General features: G+C 40.9%; 1 protein-coding gene across 3 annotated transcripts in view; it reads right to left on the bottom strand.

Moving 5' to 3' along the window:
* The window catches only part of LOC117535395 (alpha-1,6-mannosylglycoprotein 6-beta-N-acetylglucosaminyltransferase B-like), a 114,511-nt gene that overhangs the window by 12,080 nt on the left and 79,700 nt on the right, over positions 1-22,731 (bottom strand). For 2 of the 3 annotated variants that reach the window (XM_034199843.1, XM_034199841.1), the window contains exons 9-15: positions 16,568-16,699; positions 13,336-13,469; positions 12,346-12,476; positions 9,365-9,370; positions 7,335-7,493; positions 7,003-7,149; positions 6,756-6,872 (exon numbers count right to left, since the gene is read on the bottom strand). In XM_034199843.1, coding sequence (XP_034055734.1) covers positions 6,756-6,872; positions 7,003-7,149; positions 7,335-7,493; positions 9,365-9,370; positions 12,346-12,476; positions 13,336-13,469; positions 16,568-16,699 — 826 coding nt within the window. The remainder of the gene's footprint in view (positions 1-6,755; positions 6,873-7,002; positions 7,150-7,334; positions 7,494-9,364; positions 9,371-12,345; positions 12,477-13,335; positions 13,470-16,567; positions 16,700-22,731) is intronic. The other variant, XM_034199842.1, reaches the window with a different exon arrangement.

The raw sequence follows: 22,731 nt of genomic DNA, 5'->3' as shown, positions 1-22,731 counted from the left end.
TTTCCACTGCAGCGGGTAGTCCCGTTTAAGCGTCCTTAATCGTCCTCAAGCGGCCAGGCCAGTTTTTGGTGGCCTTTCCATATAGCGTAGCACCGGCTAGCGGGTACTTTTTCCCTTTTTTCCGGCCTCATAAAATCGTGGTTCTATCAGCCCAGGGCTGAACTAGTGACGTCAACACTCTCGACTGCTGATTGGTCAGAGAGAATCGTCACAAGATCGCGCGCAAAATCATCCCTAGTGTCGCATATATATCTAGAAGCAAGCTTGCAGCATTTTTATACACAGCATTTTTGTAAACGGATGAGCTACAAAAATGGCAACGTCAAAGAAAAGCACACCGTGGTCGACCGAGGAGGTGACGACGTTCCTACATCTCATTGGGGATGATAAAATCCAGCGGGAGCTCGACGGAACAACTTGAAATGTGAAGCCGATCGCCCCGCCTACACTGCGTTGCTACCCTAGGTCCTAAACTGTAATGGAAATGCGCCACGGCCTCGGACGGCCAGCGAGGCAGCCCGAGGCCTGAGCGAGGACGCTTAGGGACGCTTAAACGGGGCTACCCCGCTGCAGTGGAAATGTGCCATAAAGGTCACAAAACTAACCTGCCAGTAACTGTAATGCTCACTCGGCAAAACACTATATCTAAAATAATACAAAAAGTGACCAGGCAAACAGAGGAAGCAAAATGTAACATGTTTATTAGCAAGACTAAGAAGTGCTAGCTGGAATTAGCCAGCAGAAGTACGAGTTGCACTAATCATACCGGTTGCCTTGTCACAGACAATCTGCTCGACAAAATATGTTTGTCTTTTTTGTTTTCCTTCGATGATGGTTCTTCAGGACTGCTTCTTAAGCTCAAAACACACTCTCGCAGACTTTTCCGGTGTTTCTAAATTAGATGACAATGTATGTGTGTCGTTTAAGAGGAAAAGATGCCTGGTTTTTTTGTTGTTATTACTGTCAGGAAATGTACAACCTAACCCTGGTCCGCCCAGTAGTAGTAGTCAGATCGCTACTCCTGCTGATTTTAAAGCTAGGTCTGGGTTGGGTTTCATCCACTTGAATGTGCGCAGTCTGTTAGGTAAACTAGATTTTGTCCGTATCTGGGCGAGCTCGACTGACGCTGACGTCATTGTTTTATCAGAAACATGGCTAAACAAATCTATTTTGGCCTCTGACATTGCCTTAAATGGTTTTAATGTGTATCGTACCGACCGGCCTAATAAAGGTGGTGGCGTTGCCATTTATGTTAAGAACAAGTTCAGTGTAACCACATTAGTTTCCAAATCGATCAGTAAGCAATTTGAATTTTTAGCCATAAATATAGAAGTGGCAAAGGGTCAACAGGTCATGGTAGTGAGTTGTTACAGACCCCCCTCAGCTGTCAAAGACTCCTTGTCTTCACTAGCAAATATTTTATCACAACTAGACTACAAGGAATTAGTGCTACTTGGAGATTTTAACTGGGACTGGTTAACTGCAGTGTCAGAGGATTTAAAAAACCTTTGTATCTCTTTAAATGTTACTCAGATTGTGGACAGTCCTACTCGCCCTAACATTAAAGAGCCTGTGACAGCATCCCAACAACTGTTGTGCAATGAAATATTGGGCTACTAGTAATCTTGAACCGTCAGTTTAAAAAAGAAAAAGCGATACCGTTCCGTTAAATATCAATAATTTCGAACTTCGCGGGGAAATTCCTCCGACTCATTTTGAAGTTTTGGGGGAACCCGGAAGTGACGTCAATGCGGGAACGCTTCACTGTGCGGCGAGAGAGCCAAACACGGACAAAGTGTGTTGTCATGCGTAGAAATGGTGAATTACTGAGTTTAGGCACGTTATTAACGTTTTAATGAAGTTGACTACAGTATATTCATATTTGTCAGTGCTTTCATGTCAATTCGGCGAACATAAACATAAATGATCGTGGTGAAGATGATGATTACATTAGGATTACAAATCGGTAGTGAGAGCTGCTGAATTTCCTCTCGTAGGATGTGATATAAAAACAAATTGATTATTTTTGTAGTTGTAAACTCAAGTGGATGAAACTACATTTATTAGTGCTTTCATGTCAATTCGGCGAACATATGATACATTAAATGATCGTGAGGATGATGATTAAAAATCGTTTGTTTGAGCCGGTCTGCATTTCCTGATGAGAAAACAAACCGATGCTTTTTGTAGTTGTAGTACACCAACATGGATTAAACGTGTGGTTTTTTCACCACAATGTTGGGGAAATTAATGGATAAAATGCACGGATTATTATTATTATTATTCCCACTCCGATCGGGACACTAGGTCCACCGTTTCCTCGCAGCGAGGCTCCCCCCGTTGACAGTTTACGTGGGCTGGGTGCAGTGGCGGACTGGCCATCGGGACGAATCCCGATGGGCCGGTACCGAAGTGGGCCGGTCGGATAAATCACTAGCACATCCCCCATAGGCGGCGCGTGAGGCTCAGGTTTGGGAAGGCTAAATAACTTTTTTTACGCCTCCGGCGTCTATAGAAAAGAGATCAACTCAGTGTGCGGAGTTTAAATCTCTCAAGTCATATTACAGGATAAAGGAAATACAGTTTAAACTGCCGTATGCAGAGAAGACGCCGACGTGTCGCATTTATCATTCATATTACATCATCAATCAGATCATCGATCATATAATATCATAATATATCATATATTTCCTTATCTGAGTCAGCTTCTCCAGCCGTATCTGGCCGTGCAACACTTACAGTGTCACATACTGTATGCAGAAGTATTATTTTAAGCAACACATTATGTTGACGAAACACTCGAGTCAAATGTAATTAAAGTCAGATCCACTCATGTCTTAGACGTGAACGCGCTCTCAGCTGGTGAGAGAAACCCTGGCTTGATTTACCGAGTTGATAACCAGCATCGTAGGACCGCTTAACGAGATCTCGTTTGTTAGTTTGTTGTTGTTAGTTTGTTTGTTACTCAAACATATCCAGGGTCTGTTGAACTGGCTTCGTAGTACAGGGCACAGGTGGCTAGCAGCGCTAATGTCAAAGACACAGACATTGCATTATATTTGTATTTTACCAGGATGCAGTGACACAAATATTTACATATTTACATTTACTATCTACAGCACCCGCCGCCCCTGACATCCCCCACTCCCCCCCGTTGACAATTTACTAGCGGTACCGAAGTGGGCCGGTCGAGAGTCCCGGGATGATTTTTAGTCCCAGTCCACCACTGGCTACATGACCGTATGATCGCCCATATTGACGCACCTAATTCCTAAACTTCTAACAGATACAACATAAAGCGATCCTTCAGCTTCATATGAGCTCTCAGACACGTTCAACATTAAACTGTCATCGCTGTCTGAGCTTGCTGCTGTGTGCGCCATCGTGCGTTTACATGCAGATGCTGGGATCCTGAACGGTGCAGCTGGAGCGCCGTGCCCGCAATGACGTTACACATAATTTGGCGGGACTTGAAGAATCCCCGAGAAGATCCAGAAAATGGTCAACATTGAAGGGCAGATTAATGGTTATCAAAGTACAAATATCCAAAATCAGTTCAGTAACGGTTTTCAAGGGGACAATATTTACTCAAATTGATGGGTTTGGATGATGGGGGAAACTCGTGTCACAGGCTCTTTAAGTCCCCTAATAAATCCTCCCTAATTGATCTCATTTTAACTAATGCTCCCCATAAATATTCATCTGTGGGAGTATTTGCAAATTATCTGAGTGATCACTGTGTTGTAGCCACAATTAGGGACACTAAGGTCCAAAAGGTTAAACCTCGCATTATCATTAAGAGAGACAAAAAACATTTTGTGGAGCAGGGTTTTGTGCATGATCTGTTTGATTTTGATTGGGGTAAAATCGATCTGTGTGCTGATGTAGAAACCGCATGGTCTTATTTGTATCTTGGTTTTATGGAGATCATTGATAGACATGCACCCCTGCGTACATTTAGAGTAAAGGGACGAGACAATCCTTGGTTTTCTGCTGAGCTGTCCAGTCTCCTTCATGAGAGAAAAAAGGCCTGGGCAAAGGCTAGGAAATCAGGCTCAGAGGTAGAATGGCTGCGTTTTAGGCAGCTAAGGAATAGCTTCACATCGCAAATCAAAAGTGCTAAATCAAAGTACTATCTGTCAGTAACCACAAAAAAATCTGAATAATCCTGGAAAATGTTGGAAAGCCATTAAATCGTTATCCACCGGCGATATCCGTAATGAGCTACCTCCGTGCATTACCACAGCATCTGGCACTATATCGGACAGAGCTACTATGCTAAATTGCTTTAATGAGCATTTTGTGTCCTGTGGTTCTCTATTTGATTCTGTCACTAACTCTGCTTCTGTGAACACTACAGGATGTGACTCTGAAAAACCTGTGTTGGAAAACCTTTTTAGTTTTACCCCTTTTACTGTTGATGTTGTTCGTGAAGCTTTAACCAAGTTAGATCCTAAGAAACCGGCCGGCCCGGACAACGTAGAACCTTTCTTTTTAAAGATAGCTGCAGATTTTATTGCTCCACCTCTCACTACTCTTTTTAACCTCTCCCTCAGCACTAACACAATTCCAAAATTGTGGAAGTCAGCGTATGTCCTGCCTTTGCTAAAAGGAGGGGAGGCCACCTTATTAAATAACTATAGGCCAATCTCTAAGTTGTCAGTTCTGGCTAAGGTTCTTGAACGCTTAGTGAGTGAACAGGTAAAGGAGTTTTTATGTACAAATGACATCCTGTCTAAACATCAGTCAGGCTTCAGAAAGCAACATAGCACCATCACTGCCACAATGAAAGTGGTGAATGATGTGGCGAGTATTTTCGATAATAAGCAGAGTTGTGCAGCTCTATTTATTGACCTTTCCAAAGCGTTTGACACCGTTGATCATCACATTTTAAAGCAGAGGCTAGCCAGTATAGGCATATCTAGCCATGCAGTGGGGTGGTTTGTAAACTACCTCTCTGAAAGGTCCCAATGTGTTCATTTTGATGGGCTGTCTTCTGAGTGGTTTAACATTGCTAATGGTGTTCCTCAAGGTTCTGTTTTAGGTCCACTTTTATTCTCCATCTACATCAACAGTTTAGGTGAAAATGTGGATGAAGCTACTTTACATTTGTATGCTGATGATACCGTGATGTACTGTGCAGGTCCCTCCATTAAGGAGTCTGGTGTTAAATTACAGGCTGTTTTTAACATTATTCAGACTCAGCTCTCTGAACTAAAGCTTATTTTAAATGTTGATAAAACCAAGGTAATGCTCTCTTTTCTAAAGCTAAAAAGACACCAGAGCCTGTTTTAGATATTGTAACTACGCAAGGAATAAAACTTGAAGTGGTTACCTGTTACAAATACCTTGGTATCTGGCTTGATGATTGTCTCACTTTTAAACTTCATGTCAATAACCTGCTTAAAAAGCTGAGGGTTAGACTAGGTTTCTTCTACAGGAACAAGTCCTGTTTCTCGCTTGAGGCCAGGAAAAGGCTAGTCACTGTGACCTTTTTACCTGTGCTGGACTATGGTGATCTGATGTATATGAATGCACCTGCCTATTGCCTGGTCAAGTTAGATGCTGCCTATCACAGTGCCCTGAGATTTGTTACTAACTGTAAAGCATTAACCCATCACTGTACCCTGTATGCAAGGGCTGGTTTACTTTCACTAACTGTACGGAGGCTCAGTCACTGGTACATTTTTATATACAAAGCCATGTTAGGGATCTCACGGAAAATTGTAAGTGGCTACTGCCTGAGATCGAATGCTGTGGTTTTATTAAATGTGCCAACTGCTAGGACTGTCTTAGGGAAGACAGCTTTTAGATGCGCAGCTCCTCTGTCTTGGAATAGTCTGCAAATTAAATGGAAACTGAACAATCTGGTGCCACTAAATGTTTTTAAAGCTCGGTTGGATGCTACTCGATCGGAAGCTATTGGTACCTGTTTATGTGGATAATTATGTAAATGATGCTGTATGATGTCCTTTTGTTGTTCTATTTATGTTGTTATGTTTTGTGTGGAACTACTTGAGCAGGTCTCCCTTGAAAAAGAGATCAATGATCTCAATGGGATTTATCTGTATAAATAAAGGTTTGAAATGAAATGAATCTCTTCTAACTCTCTGTAAGCACATTTTCCAAAATGTCATGTTCTTCAATACTATACTTTCGATCAAATACATTAAGATCCTGTAAAATAAAGATGCTTTAAATGCACGGTTAAACTTGCCCAGTCAACCTGAAAGATATTGTTTTTCCCCTTCCCCCAGGATCCACTTTTTGATCCTTGCTCCTTCATTCTTCCTCTATCAGCAGGAAACACAAGGCCTATTCAACACACCTGACGGCAGAGGCACACATGCGTCTTGGCACTGCGAGAGGCTTGGCTGTGGCTTGATGTTGTCCTGGTGACAGATTGAGCGCAGCGTGATTGATTAATATGTGCTGCGGACAATGCTTTCTGCCTGTGTGGCTGGCCTTTGGAAGTCTGCCATGTAAACCCAGGTGTGGGCAGTTTACCTACCGAGCCGCTCAATATCTCAAGCAATTAGCAGCGCGGAGAGCGGAGAGGGAGCCAGCTAAGCATTTTGTTGAAATGCAGGCGCCATGATTAAGAGCTCTATTAAAGGCTGAGGGCTCCAAAAGTGGGTCACACCAGACCATAAAGCATGGAGGAGTATACCATTATCATTATGCAGTGTAGAGTGTTCTCTGGAAGCTGATCATATAAGAAGACTAGGATAGTACAAACCAATACATTAACATACATTGATCCTCATGATCTCACGGATGGTGGCCTCAAACTCCTCAGAGTTATTGAAGTCGACAGTGATGACATGCGGCCTGCCAATATACTGCTCTGCATACGGATGCTGAGAGGACACCTGAGAAGGAATAAATCACAATCACAATAGAACAACGATTGAAGTCCAGATCTGTATGCTCAATGCATATTTAACTAACATTACAAGTGCTGATCATCCTCATAAGCAAGATAAAGAAAAGTGCATCCACCTTCCTGGAGGTGGGCTTCCCTCTGAAGAAGTCGTGATTGAGAGAGCTGTGAGGGGGGTTAAACTTGGGTTGTAGGAAGATGCAGCCATTGGCTATGGCCTCCAAAGGGGCGGGACCTTCGTAGGGGAATCCTAACCCAATGAACAGCTTGATGGGAACATAAAGAGAGGAAGAGATCATCAGTCTATACACTGAGCTGCTCATATCCAAGTCAACTCTTGCATAGGAAGTATTTCAACTCTACAAAGGTATATTAACTCTAACAAAGCATTTCATTTTGATCCAGAATATCTATATGCAAATATTTTCATGAAAGCCTCAGTAATGTTTACCTTGGCCTTCCTGAGCAGCTGCTGCAGCTCCTGCTGGGGCAGCAGGCCGTGGTTCTTGACGAAGGCGGGCACCTCTGGGGGACGCTGCGTCTCATAGTACACCGTCCCATGGATCTCCATGTAGCGGTGCAGAATGGTCAGGAACTTTTCCTTTCCCTTCAACACATACAAGCACAATATAAATAAATATAAACACTTAAAAAGCGGCACTGTGCTTTGCAGTAGCTGCTGTATACATACCCTGCTACAAAGGTGGGAAGTGCACCACCAGATCCCCAGTAATTCAGTAATTTGGTAATTCAGTTTTAACTTAAAGGTATGTTTGGAGGTTTTATAGTAGGGTTGTATTTGCTACTCGCGAAGTGGAGTTAACGCAAACAAGCAAAACAATATATTGCTGTGTGAAGTCAAGATATGTTAGCCCTTGCTAAAGCCACCGCACAAAGCCAAGAGAGTCAATGGTCTACGACTGCCTATATTGGAAAGTTTGTTTATGTTATTGTGTGATTTTGGTATTGGATAAACCAAAGTCAAGCAATAACACAAACTAAACGATGGAGGCAGGGGAATGAATGTAACATCTTCTGTTTCCAGACTGACTGCAAGGCTGAAATACATTTAGCTGGTGCCCCCATCCAAAGCAATATTAATATTATGAGGCTTTTAAACTGAAGGCATGCCGACTGCCAAATTCATTGACGTTGGATATTCACCTCATACAACCCCACTCCAAAATATCAGAACTATCCATGTTCTCGTTTTTCATGTCCTATATTGACTTTACACACTCTGGAGTTTCCCCTGCTGCCCCCAACAACACTTTGTTAAATGAATTGAAAATACACATTAGTATTCAGACAACTACACAGTTGAGAAAAGCCCAAAGGAGTTGGGAAGAAAATTAGGCAAGCAGATTAAATGAGCCCAGTCTACTTTTGTTACCACCACACTCATCATTTTGCCAACTTTCCATTACCTGAGAAGTTACGCAATACTTAAATCAATGTATATCTTCTGTGTTGCCCTCTGGAGACCATTTTAAAATCATTTCACTCACATAAAACTGAATTAGTTTATTTCAAAAGGTGATTCTAGGACAATGCTATGAATTATGCACAAATGCTTTGTCTTCAAGGCATCAATTATTTAGAAATGTCATCTGAGTATTATTCCTCATTCTTCATCTTAGACTCTTTTAATATCTTCCAGCCTTGGATACATTTGAGATACAATTACACTTTCTTCTACTTAATTATCCCAAATCCTCTTGAGTATCAAACATTCTTGGATTAAACTGTTACGATGAATTCCAATTGTGAACAGTTTTTATAGTAAAAAACAAAGTAAGACTACTTGGATTATTTCTTTATCTCAATATGTTTAAAACGTTCTTTATTCTTTATGGTAACTAACGGTCAAAGTTCATATGTTGGTGATAAATGTAGGGAGAAATGTCACATATTTTAAGCTGTAAACAATACTGATATTTGCATTGTCTTTTTTCTGAATTACCTTTAAAAATGTGGCTCTTAAAGGTGGGGTATGTCATTTTGGAGAAACCAGCTTGAGTGCGCTAGAATTTGAAAATACACAACCGGAAAAAATCTGCTACTTCCTTCAGACTTCCTTACAGAGCCCCTCCTCCAACACACACGAACGCGCACATGACCAATGAGGGCACGGGATACGTTTGTGCACAGATGGAAGGCTGACAGGCAGGTAGGCCATCCAGTTATTTTAGCCGGGCCGGCTCAAATGATTGGTCGTGCTTTTACAGCGCTACGGCTTCCACAGACGAGATTTTTTATGTATTTATTGTCAAAGCATTTAATATATTCATTGCTATCGGGATGTTAAGAGCATTCCATGGAATACAACAAAAAGTGTTTCTGAAATAAATGACATACCCCATCTTTAAGTGTAACTGCATGCCAACACAACTGAAGTGAAAAATACATTTTTCAGTAAAAGTGTTTATTTTTGAAATTTGGAGAATCGATATGTCCAGTAAAAAAAACAGGGATACTTACTTGAAGCTGCGTGGGTCCATCAATGATGCATCATGGGAGGATAAATACAGAATAGTACATGGTGAAAACAGAAGTATGCAGAGGAGGGATGTAGAGTACAGGAAAGGCAGGTGTAAAGAAAAACAGTAACTTGTCTTCCCCCAAGAACTAAACAGGCCCAACTCTCAAGTGAACCTGAACACCTGCAGAGGAGGAGAATAACGCTGCTCTCAACATTGTTGGATTCATTGCATCGAGAGACCTCAACACACTTTTACATTGCAATCTGTCAGATGCAAAAATGTTATACTGCCCCACAAGTTGTTTTGAGAAACAGGGAATGTCGAAACAAAGCTGCAGTAAGTGAAGTGAAGCAGACCTTGTGGGAGGCTGCAACACTTCAAAGTTACAGTAAGAACAAGAAAACCTTGCCAGCAGCTCAGAGGGAAAATGTACTCCAAACAAAAACGATTGTTCCTCTTCCATCATACTTCAGGCCCGATTCCTGAAGGAGCGACTGGTTTTGAAACGAAACAAAAAGTGGATTTTTCTCAGTGCAGGTTGTAAAGATTTGCTTAAGGGAAATGATATTTAAAAGTTCTCCAAACTTTACTTGTATCCCTAGAATATGATAAATGCAACACAAATGCATTCAATCATTGGTTTGTCTCCAATGGTTTAGAAGCCTTGAGTTTGATGTTTTGTTTTTTGGACATTGCCATCTTGTTTTATTCATCAAGAAGTGTCACAAGAGTTTAGAGCTAAAAACAACACTAAAGAAGACATTTTTAACAACCAAAATGTTAATAATAACTTGAATGAACTGAACAACTAAGATCAAATCAAAGACATTAAAAACACATGAAGGCTTAAAACTAGTGAATGAGACCATACTATAATCTTTGCCTTTGGAATTACACATGATCCTACATATACATGGCAACTTGCAAGAGGAATGGGAAGCGCTTTATCTCTTGAAAAGCTTTTAGCACTCATTACAGAGGCTTAGTCTATTCTACTAAAAGGTGGTAAGAGGAGTCATAAGGGATATCAAAGTATTAGGAAAAAGAGTTGTGAAGTGTCCCAGTGCTCTTCTTTAACAGGTCGATAGTCATAGTTGCATAAGATGGCATTACACTTAAAGGGGCCCTATCATGCTAATTTCCAGCTTCATATTTATATATGGTGCCACTACCGTGACATGTTTACATGCTTTAATGTTCAAAAAGGTCTTTATTTTGCAGCACCTCTTTTCACCCTCTGTCTGAAACCAGAGCCCAGTCTGCTCTGATTGGTCAGCTGGTTGGCTCTGTTGTAATAGAGAACCGCAGTGGTAAAAATGCTAACTTACTTCTGGGTTTTAGGACGCGTGTCCTAAAACCCAGAAGTAAGTTAGCATTTTTACCACGTCCGGTTCCTTCGATAAAAAGCAATGCAATTTCTCCATAGGGTTTTGGAAAATAGCTAGAAATAAGGTCTGTGGTTGAGACACATTGAAGAGACGGATCACGTTTTGTTCTACGACATTAAATACACCAGCAGTGACCCCACTGGTGATTTTTGAAGAGTTTACGTGTCTGAAAAACGATGGTTGTTACCAAGTGGCTGAATAGGACTACAGAAGTTGTCCAGGCCGTTTTACGTCATTACACCGAACACGTAAACACTCCCGCTAAATTAGTTTGCCCTGTTCTGCTTGAAAGCAAGTCCCTGCCTCCTGCAAACTGTTCAAACAAACGCTTCAACTTGTACCATTTACAATCTGTATGTTTGAATATGGATCTTAAGTTGGCGTGACGTTGAAGCAGCGACCCTGCTGTAGTTCCTTTACAGCATAACGTTAGCATTTTGCTTCTTGCGACTAGATTTATGCTTCGAAAATTATAAAAGTAGGATAGACATGTGGATATTATCCGGCTGAACAAAACGTGATCCGTCTCTTAAATGTGTTTCAACCGCAGACCTTATTTCGAGCTATTTTCCAAAATTCTATGGAGAAATTGCATTGCGTTTTTGACGAAGGAACCGGAAGGAGTTTACATCCGGGTTTTAGGATGCGTCACTGAGGTTCTCTATTAGTCAACCACTAAGAGATGTCCCGCCCCTTAGCCTTTCACATTCATTGTGTTTGAGCGCTAGCAAATAGTAGCAGGAGTGTTACACACTGATGTCACTATTTGGAAGTAAACAAAGGAGTCCAATCAAGGTGTTTTAGGGAGGGGGGGGGGGGGGGGGGGGGGATGTGGGAGGGAAACTCCATCTGGAGGGAGATTTGAGATGTTAGCATTTGCAGACCGTTTACATGCACAGAAATCTATAAAACACACTACAGGAAAGGGAAAGCCCAAAAAAGCACAATAGGGTCTCTTTAAAATAATCATGTTGGGTGCTTTGTTTTCTGTGTGCCCTTTAAATCTATTTGTAATTATTCATTCCAACGCCACAAAAAGTACGATTTATTTTTAATTTACCAAATTACAAATAATAAATAAGATTACATGTCATTTGTTAGACGTTTTTATCCAAAGCAACGTACACACTCAATACTGTAGTGTAGGCAATAAAAAGTGTATTTCTTAAAGAAAACAAATATATATACCCCTTTTCGGATGTGTAATCAAGTAGACCATTTGTTTATACATAACTTAGAATCAGTAATATTGTTGTATATCAATTTGACACTGCTTCATTTTGTATTGTATAATAATTCTCATGTAAAAGGTTTGTATTATTGTTTTACACATTCCAAATCAAATCAAATCACTCTCCACATGAGCAATTTGGGATGAAGTTGACATGCTGCAGTACATGCTGACTGCAGTGGGGGATCGAAGCAGTGATCCCTTGATCCAAGGTTCAGCACACTAATCCACTGAGCCACAGCCTCCCCCAATCAGAGGTTCTTCAGTCTGTGTCTTGGAAACTCTCAGAATTAACAAACATCTACAAACACGTACTGGGTGTTTTGTCGGTTCTTGCAGGCGTTACTGTGTGATACTAACCTTCCACATGCTGGCTTCCTTGCCGTACACAACAGCCATATTGTTAACCTTGTTCCGCTGAATGTTCTGCTTCTCCGTCTCATTCAGCTCCTCCGCCACAAAACCCATGAAAGAGTTATCAGGAGTGTGGGCTGCCAAGGACAAACAAAGCAATTGGCAACACAAAGTGACAAGCCAAATGTACGCCCTAAAACAAGTGTGATTAAACCGAAAGATTCTGCTGTAAATGTTGCCACACAAACACAACTCTAGTTTTTAAAAATAGAAAATACAGTTTTTTTCGATTTCTCATCATTTATGACTGAGCTTCATTGCATACCAACATGAAGCATGGAAATACATTGTACATTTGGGGGACGAAACAAGGAATTCGGATTTCTGAAAAGCAATTTTTCTTTGTAATCTTTGAAAAAGTTGTAACCTTCAAGAGATTGGGATTGCAGCTTTACTTTGACACATTTTACAACTTCTCTAAAAAAAGCTGTGAACTGGAGAAAACACCAAGAGAATTTACTACGGCAGAGAGATGTCAAAACAAAACAGTGTTTCCAGTCAATTTGCAAACCCGAGATGAAAGCTGACGTCTTTCACAGAGCCGAGCTTTGTGATAACCGCAAGTCATTTGGAAACAGTGCAGCTGTCGATTAACGCTGAATTAATCAGAAACGAACACCTGAAGGTTTCTTCTGTCACACATTTAACCACACGTGCCATGAAGGCATGTGTGTCTGTACATGTCTGTGTGTGTACATTCTGGTGTGGTGGTGGTTAGTCAGAGCCTGGCTCTAGGCATCTGTTCAGGCTCGGCAGCTCTGAACGACTTCTTTGAACCGTTTTGGCCCAAAGCCTCGCCTGTTCCGGTCTGACGACGTTATAAACTCACAATCTGCTCGCCCTCTCGGTCACATAAACACAGACGAACACCTGCACAGATCAAAACACTTCATGTCTTTCATATCATCAGAGTCAGAGAAATGAAAGCCCACATACGGAACATGGTCATGTACTGCTGGCCGTGGAGGTTCCAGTAGCCCCAGTTTGTCCGGTAGCCGTGCAGGATGGCGTACTCCTCGTGGTTATAAGCAGGCTCCGTGCCGAAGGTGTCAATCACACGGATGTGGCACCTGGGACAAAATAAGAAATGGGCTTAGCTCAAATTAGATCACAGATCTCTCTTGCTTTCAAATAATACAGTCTCTAAAGATTGAGTGAGAAAAACAGCAACAAAGTGAAAAATGATTCCACCCAGCTTGGGATATTTCACCTAATGTAGTTTGCCTGCTTGGGAACCAGAGGAATCTGCAAGCTCATGTTTTATTTGCAGATGCATCCTGTCCCCTCGGTTTGGACAGAGATCTAGCAGCCTGAGTTTTTCCTGGCAAATCATCTATGGGGCTTGTCTGTGAGGATGACTGTAAAGAAGAACGCTGTAGAGGCATTATTTAAACAACCAGGGAGGTTGCAGATGCAGTCCAACTTTTTGAAGTTGCTATCGTGTCACTGTGGAACAATCTGGACAGTATTCTTTTTCTAAAAGATGCACAAAAAACAGCAAACTTTGCAGTTATATACGATACAAAGAACTAATATATATTGTTAAACATTGAAAGTAACTTAATCTTAACTATAAATACGAATGACTCAAATGCTCGTCCCCGCGATGTATTATGTTTTATTGGTTCTCTAGAGATCAATGAAATGCAAGACACAGTTATTGCAACTGGGACATTTCTGGTTTAACATTTTCATCCATAAAGCATTTTATTTCTAAAAGAAGAAAAATGAAATTGCACCTAAAGCTTCACTTGTGTACAAAGATGTTTGCCGTCCTTTTGATGGGATTTTGAGTTGAACAAACAAACTCATAAGACACCAACATGTTTGTTTACATTCCTCATACATTATATTTTTGTAATGTATTGCGTGCCGCACCCTAATGGGTTGTTATGTGCTGGTACTACTGTACTGTGATTGGCCCTTAACACCAAGTAGACCTAGTAATTGGTCACTAAGCGCTACATCACTGAGACTTAGATCAATTGACCCTTATGATTTGGTCTGAAGATCAATAACAGGACCGCCATGTCAAATATCGGTCTTGTGTTGATCTTTGTGAGTTAATCTCAGCCCTCGGTCTTGTTGTCAGAGATTTATTTTGTGAAGCTGTCAGTGGTGATGGATATCCATGTCCCCTGCCGGTCGCCCCTCATTCAGTACAGGTTACACAAGCCTGAGACTTTAAACACAGCTTTGTTTCACAGCCATCACAGCGCCCTCGAAAAAGATCCTGACACAAGCTGGAAAAGTCTGAGACAAAGTTGAGGGAAAACGATTTTTGAGAATTTAAAGAAGATGCGTGACTTTTTTGCCCTGCGTGAATCTCTTCACAATAAATGCTTAACATTTAGTTTACAACGACAGAAGAAAAAAAATTACATCAGCACTTTGTCAGCAGTGAATATATTCACACTGGGAAGCAAGAAAATCAATGAATGTAATCCAAACGGAGATTTCTCAATGCATTGCCTCTCTAATCAGTGTCAGGGCAGGAGGGGAAATGAGAGTATTGGTCTTTCACTCGGTGACAGCTGAGGAGCGCTGGTCGATCAGCTGACCTTGGACTGGCGCTGATTGGAATCAGAAGAGGTTTTCAATGCTGTCCAACCTCGTCTTTGAGGATCCAAACGAAGGATGAATTATTTGTGTTATTAATTTAAGACGGCAACCGACTCCTTTGATTCATGAGTGAAATGTTGAAGAAACACAAACAGCAACACAATAAACTGTATTACACCTCCATGATTACCTTTTGCCAAATAGGTTATGTTTTTAGTTTGTTTAGTTTTGTCTCTATTTCAGCAGGATTACAGAAAAACCACCAGCCCAATTTTCATGAAACTTGGCGTAAGTGTGAAGCATTGGCCAAGGACAGCACCATTTCAATTTGGAGCGGATCCAAATCACAGGGTGTGTACACCATATATACAGTCTATGGTGTACACACATTACTTCTCACTTATAAAACAGCCAGGCGGAGGTCTACGCTCTCCCATTATATTTCACTTGTTAGAGGCTTTTATCCAAAGCGACTTACATACTCAATACTGTGGGCAATCCCCACAGGAGCAATGTGGGGTGAAGTGTCTTGCCCAGGGACACAACGACATGCTGACTGCAGTGGGGTTTGAACCTGTGACCCCCTGGTCGAACAACAACACACAACCCACTGCGCCACAAGCCTCCCATTGCCCTTCTAGTTATCATTAATATCACATTTCTTTCACTGTGTTCTCCCACTCAATTTTTATTTTTAGAAATATATTTTCTTCCGAGTTGCATTAAAAAAGTGTTTGCATATTGTAGTGGAAATGTTATTATATCCTGATATGTTTAAACCAAATGCTTCTCATTTGGTTAGATGTGCTGTTTGCCTCTATCTACTCTACTTCAAGGCCACAGCTGCTATTATGAATGGACTCGCACATACATGTAGTCACACGAGAACTTGCCTTTCCTGAGATCTACAGCTCAAGGACATGTGTCTAATAACAATGTGACCGTGTGAAGAGAGATTTCTTACCTTCTCACCCTTTCTGCTATATAAGCCTTGCTACCATATTGAACTGCGCACACTCGCGCAGATTATTCTATACTCTGTGGGACCTGTGTCTATATTTATTGTATTGTATTTATATATATTTGAAGCTTCAAATAAATACCAGAAAGACAACTCTGTCTGATTCACCATTTATTTGATTTGATCACTCTGACTTGTACTCTACAGTATTGGGGTTTTTAGATTTCCATAACAATATGTTCTCTTTGTTTGAATAAAGAAAAACAAAGGATTTGCTTTCACACTGTGACTGCTCCAGTGCTGCCAAGCTGGAACAAAACAATTGAATTTACAGAAAGAAAGGAGCTTGTTATCACTCAGAACCATGCAATGTAGCACGTAAATCATTCATTCACACTTCCCTGTGTGATGAAGAGCAGAGGTTGTGGTTAAGCCTGCACCTTGTTGATTGATTACTGTGTAAATGCCCAACATGGAGATTTTTTGCTGATGCACAGTGAGGTTACAATCCAAGTGTGTACCAGCATGTCACATCAGCCAGTCAATAAGGATACATTGAAGAACAAAGCAATACATGTTAATTAAAATAGAGGTACAAAGTGTAAAGACACCCATATAAAGACAGAAAGAGAGCATTGGACTGACTTGTGCTTCCTCAGCGACAGACCCATGTGCTGCTTCATCTGCTGCAAGCCATGGTAGTCGGTGTAGATGAGGTCAAAGGGCAGAGGTCCTGTGAGAGGGCAGCTTCCTCTTCCAGGAGGGACGCCCAAAAACCTGCAGACAGGTCAGATGCCGTATTAGCCTCAAACTGAGCAAAACGGTGTGCACAGTGGAATACAACAAACAATCACCGTTATCCCACAGAAGAGATGAAGCACACAACACTTTAGGGGGTAAAAAGGATAGAGAAAAAAGGCTCCCTGAGAGATTTTCAAAAGCCATTGTACAGCAATGACAGATCAATCACAATCATAAATGGATGGTAATGTACAAAAAAGCACAAAACAATCCAGTGAGACACAAACAACCTGACTTTCTGTAGCTGCAATTTCACTAAGGCTAGGCGGGTGTGGGTGCTTTTATATGTTTTATCAGGAGAAGGACAGATAGAGTTGAAGACAGATAAAATAAATGAGCCCAGTTGCGTTGTGAAGCATGTCAGTGCTATCAGTGCACCTGGTGAGCCATTTAACCAAACAATACTGAATCCATCAGTGATGTCTCGCCGCGGGGAGTCGCCCCAGTTTCACAGGGAAGACTTGTTTTGGCTAAGCAAAAAACACACATATGATCTGAGGCACGCAGCTTATTGTATGTAACCACACGTCATGATGGATGCAGAGGGATTGTGGTGTTTAAGTATTATTTGTGCCAAATCTGTGTTTTTCATAAGACCATGCCAAGCACGTACTGCATGAATGCTTAATCAGGAGTGCCACATATATATGGTTAACAATGTCTGTGATGTTACTTTAATTGGGACTTAAATATCTCAGCATGTGATGGCCATGACATTACGTGGAGATATTCATGGTCGCCAGAGGATGAATCTTGCTGACTCTAGTGAACCTGACATTTCCTTCCACTGTGAGGTTGACCATATTGAATAGATTGCTGTTGAATGAAGTTCACACAATCATGTTTCCCAGAAAATGAATATACTACATTTTATCCCCATGAAATTATTTGTATGTTCGATACTTTGTGTTATGAACAAACCCCGGAAAAACGAATGACATTCCCATAAACCTCAATTCTACTTTGTGATTAGGGTTTATTCAGCTAAGTTTAGTGTGCCAACTAAAATAACAGTGAGCATAAATTACACCTCCATATTATTTCTTCCTTGATTACACAGTGCACACTACATTAAAGCATTTAAATCAATTTAATATAAATACATATATATATATACATTTGTATTCATTGGGATAAACCCCTTGAGATGCACCATCTCGTTTTAAAGGGGGTCCCGACAATAGCAACAACTTACAGACATACATAAATAAAAAGACAACATGCAAAACATGACACACAAGACAAAGTAAAATTCAAGCAATGCATACAATCATTATAATTTGAGAGACAGTCGAGCAAATCAGTTTCATCAATATCAGTTTAATTTATAACAAGTACAGACCAGTTGAAAGTGAGATAACAATGCATGTTTAAATATACCCAATGATGCAAGAGATCTAATAGCAGCAGGTAAGTATTCCAGTCTGTTGGGGCTTTAAACATGAACGCTCTTCTGCCAATCCATTTTTTTGCAGAGGGGACAGAGAAATAAATCTGAACAGAATGTCTAACTTGATAATTTGACGAGTAGGGTACGAAATACTGCTTTAAATAAGGGGGATAGTTAAGATAAATGCATTTCAATATCAGCTGAAGCCAACGCGTGTGGCTTCTTACATTTAAAGAAGGCCATTTAAGTTGGTTATACATTGTGCAGTGATGTGTACGAAAAGGACAACCAAGAACAAATCTGCATAGTCTATTGTAGGCTATGTTGAGTGGAGCAAGATCTGATTTAAGATCACAATAGTCCATAATCGGAAGAATGAGTTGAGAAGCAATTCTCTTTCGGACACTGAGCGTAAAACAATTGCGAGAGCGGTGTAAAACACTGATTCCGTAATTGACTTTTTGTATTACTTGCTTTATATGTAGTTTAAATGAAAGTTCAGAGTCTAGCCATACACAAAGATATTTAAAGCTATCAACTTTATGCAGAGAAGTGCCATCCTTACATGTTATTACTACATTAGGTTTGGATTTGAGCTTCTGCCTGGTACCAAAGACCATGGTATAATATTTTGTTTTGTTAAGCAGTAGTTTATTGTGTGATAGCCAGTCCTGTAAGATATTAAAATCCGATTGAAGAGAGATCTGAATTTTTTGAAAAATCAGATTTGGATGTATATATGACAGTGTCATCAGCATAAAGGTGAGTACAACAATTAATGAGACAAGAAGATAAATCATTTATGTAAATAGAGAACAGAAGTGGGCCCAGAGTTGATCCTTGGGGTACACCCTTTTGTTGGATCAACAGGTCAGACTATTTTCCATTAACAACCACACATTGCTTTCTACTGTGAAGGTACGAGTTAAACCATAACACTGTATTATTAGAAAGGCCAATGCCGTGAAGTTTATCCAAGAACGAAATCAAAGGCTTTTGTCAATAAAAAAATAAAAATGGCACTTGTGAGTTCACCATCATCTGCAGCAGAGTACAAGTCATTCGTAAATTTAAGTAGGGCCGTTGTTGTGGAGTGATTTGGCCTGAAACCAGATTGAACCGGAGATAAAATATTATAAGTATTGAGATAATGTGACAGTTGATTATAAATTATTTTCTCCAAAACTTTGGAAATAGAACAGATTATAGAGATTGGTCTATAAATATTTGTATCAAGTAAATCACCACCTTTATGCAGTGGAATGATGCGTGCACATTTCCAAATAGTCGGCAACTCACAGGTAGACAAACACAGGTTGAACAAATCAGCAAGTGGGTACATGAGAATATGGGACGCCAGTTTTATGAACCTGTTTTCTATACCATCGAGTCCTGCACTGCCATTCACTTTTAATTCTGTGATAGCATTATGAACTTCGTGTGGTAGAATCTTCTTAAAAGAAAGAACTGTTGCAGTATGAGTTACTATTAGAAATACCAGTCGTCAAATAGGAGTCAGATAGTAGTGTGGAACATACATTAGCGAAATGCTGATTAAATATTTGGGCAATGGATAATGGGTCATGAATTATTGTATCAGCAGTTCTTATTTTATTAATAGAATGTTTACCTGATTTATTTAAAATAGATTTAATTTGAGTCCAAAATTGCTTGGGATTCTTAAAGTCCAATGTGAGAGATTCTTTATAGTAGTTCGATTTAGCGTGAAAAGATCTGAAATGCATTAAATACAAACAATCATTTATAAATATCACATGCTCTCTGTAATCATGGTGTCCTTGTGTCGTTTGAATTTCTTTCTTCACTTAACGTTACCATCCAGTGTTTGTTTCTTTAATGCAGCCTCTACCTGAGTAACCTGAATGAAATGTAGTCAGTTGAGTGTCTATTTTCATGGTTATGCAAAGGATTGTATTAATACAGGGTGAATGCCGTTAACATTGGCTGTCCCTCACTGTCTGTATTAGAGGAGAGAAAGACAGCGAAGTGTCGGAGAGGTGGTGGAGGCTACACTCGTTTAAATAGAGCTTCCTAGAAAAATTAAGAAAAACTATAGACACTACTTTTTTTTAATACTATATTTATGTATTTTTATACTGTATAGTGAATCATTTCCACACTTGAATAATCAAATACAAATCTCAGAGTTAATGTAAAGTACCATGTAGTTAGTAGCAGTCATTTTTGCCATTGATAACATCAGGGCCATGTGTGTGTTAATCTAGCTTAGTATTCTTCATGTGTGAATGTAATACTCGTGAAATAGATGTTGAAATAAAGTTCCCATGTTACTTTTCTGTCCGCAGCAAGTGAACCAAACGGGCTTGATCAGCCATCAAGCATCTGCTGCCTGAAGAAATAAGGCATAAATAAGAAACCAGACGACAGACGTTACAAAAGAGCCTTCTGGTACCAAAACCAGGGAAGACAGGAGATATAAATTTGTTGTCTGCTATGACAAAGTACAGCGAAGCTTCAGAGCGCTCGGCTTTCAATTGAGATCAAGGTAGCGCTTTGTTACAGAAAAACCCAATCAAGTGTGTCTGTTTTCATTACAAGAGAAAATGTTGCTTTGTCAAACCTCGGCAGTTCTTAAGAGCCCCAGCACAGAACAAAAACAGCAGAGCAGAAGGAGAGGAAGTGAATGTGCAGATCTGTACTAAATGCAGTTTAGTGGATGCCAGGATAATTTGACATAAGGGAGTTTGTAAAACGTGTTAACAGTACAATAATACAGTCCTGTGGGACTATTACATGAACAAAAGCACACACTTGTACTGCTATACCTTTAAGGACATTACTGTATATGCAGCATAGATGAGTTGTTGATACAATGTCTTAATGGAAGGGATTTATCCAAAGGAAGGGGTATTTACACACTAATGCCATCTAACTCCTATTTAACCAAGGTGACTCCAATGGTTGCAAAAATAAGTTGAATTGTATAGAAGTCAATGATACAATTACCCTACTTCTCCCTTGGTTTTATAGAGCAGTTAACATTTTCCTAATTATAATGTACTCTCAATCGTTAGTTTTAGGTCTCTTTCAATAGAGAATAATGAAATGATGACTCCATTTAGAGTGAAATAGGTGATAACACAGCGTGAGCTTTACAAGTCGCTAATACTTTATTGTCTGGTTTGGGGGTTGTCAGTCATCATTGAACCCAATACTGTAGTAATAAGATGTTGTGTTTCCCATGCCGTTGACAAGAGAAACAATAAATATGGAAGACATGTAGTTGAGTTTATAGCTACATTAACATTAGCAAGGCTATCAAACCTATAGGTTACTTACGTAACCCCAGTTCTCAGAGTAACATGAAGTGAGATGTCTCACTATGGGATGCGCCTCAACGCGTATGCAAACAGAAGCATCAATCTCATTACGCCAATCCTGATTGGGTCAGGGAATCCACCCACCCTTTAAGTAGCTTGCGCTACGTCGCAGCGTCATTCAAAATAAGCACCTCTTCTCGCTTCGCCTTAGCAAGAAGGGCCGTCTGGTGAGACATCTCACTTCATGTTACTCTGAGAACTGGGGTTACGTAAGTAACCTATAGTTCTCATTCATAACACTCCGTTCGATGTCTCACTATGGGATATTGAAACTCCCGTATTGCTAGACATGCTTATCTCGAAAATCACCAAAACAACCAGAACTTAACAGGTAGAACCCTGTGTCAACACGGGGCCCAGCACTGCGGGGGCCACACTTGGAGCAGAGACATCTAGCCTGCCTGTAAAAGCGGACAAAAGTGAGCGGTGAGGACCAGCTCGCTGCTGCACAAATGTCTTGGATGGAAACACCCTTGAACAAAGCCCAGGATGTAGCCAGTCCACGAGTAGAATGAGCATGCAGGCCCGTTGGTGCCTGCAAACCCTGACTCGTATAAGCCAGAGCAATCGCTTCCACAATCCAGTGGGAGAGCCGTTGCCTGGTAACGGGCTTGCCCTTATGAGGGTTAGCCCAGGATACAAAGAGTTGGTCATTGCATCGAAACTCTTTTGACCTGTCCATATAGGTGCGTAAAGCACGGACTGGGCACGGACTGGGCACGGACTGGGCACAGCAAATTCAGCCGCTGTTCCTCAGTGGCGGAGGAAATGCCTCAATGTCAATGGGGGTACATGTGCAAGCCCCTTTCATAAAACGGAAGACCAAGGGATGTTGGCTAGCCGTCTTTCCTCAAGCCCACATGGCATGCAGCAATAGCAGCCAGGTACACTTTGATCGTAGAGAAAGCTCTGTGTTTATCAATCAGGTCCTGTAGAAATGATAGAATCACCCCGACAGGACATTGAAAAGAGATGTGTCCTTTTTGAAGGCACCACTCCTCAAACACCCTCCACTTACAGTCATAGAGGGACCTGGTGGAGGAAGCTCTTGCACTCTGAATAGTGTTTATCACCTTCTGAGGGAGTCCCACTGTATTCAGGTTATACCACTCACGGGCCAGGCCCATAGTGCCAAGCGCTCTGGGTGTGGGTGAAAAATCGTCCCCCCCGCCTGAGACAGTATGTCCCTGCGTAGCGGGAGCTGCCACGGCTGCCCGCCCAGCAGCTGATATATCTCCGCCAGCCAGTACATTGCA

Source organism: Gymnodraco acuticeps, unplaced genomic scaffold (genome assembly GCF_902827175.1).
Source record: "Gymnodraco acuticeps unplaced genomic scaffold, fGymAcu1.1, whole genome shotgun sequence".
NCBI classification, from domain to species: Eukaryota; Metazoa; Chordata; class Actinopteri; order Perciformes; family Bathydraconidae; genus Gymnodraco; species Gymnodraco acuticeps.
This window is presented reverse-complemented; position numbering and strand designations above follow the sequence as displayed.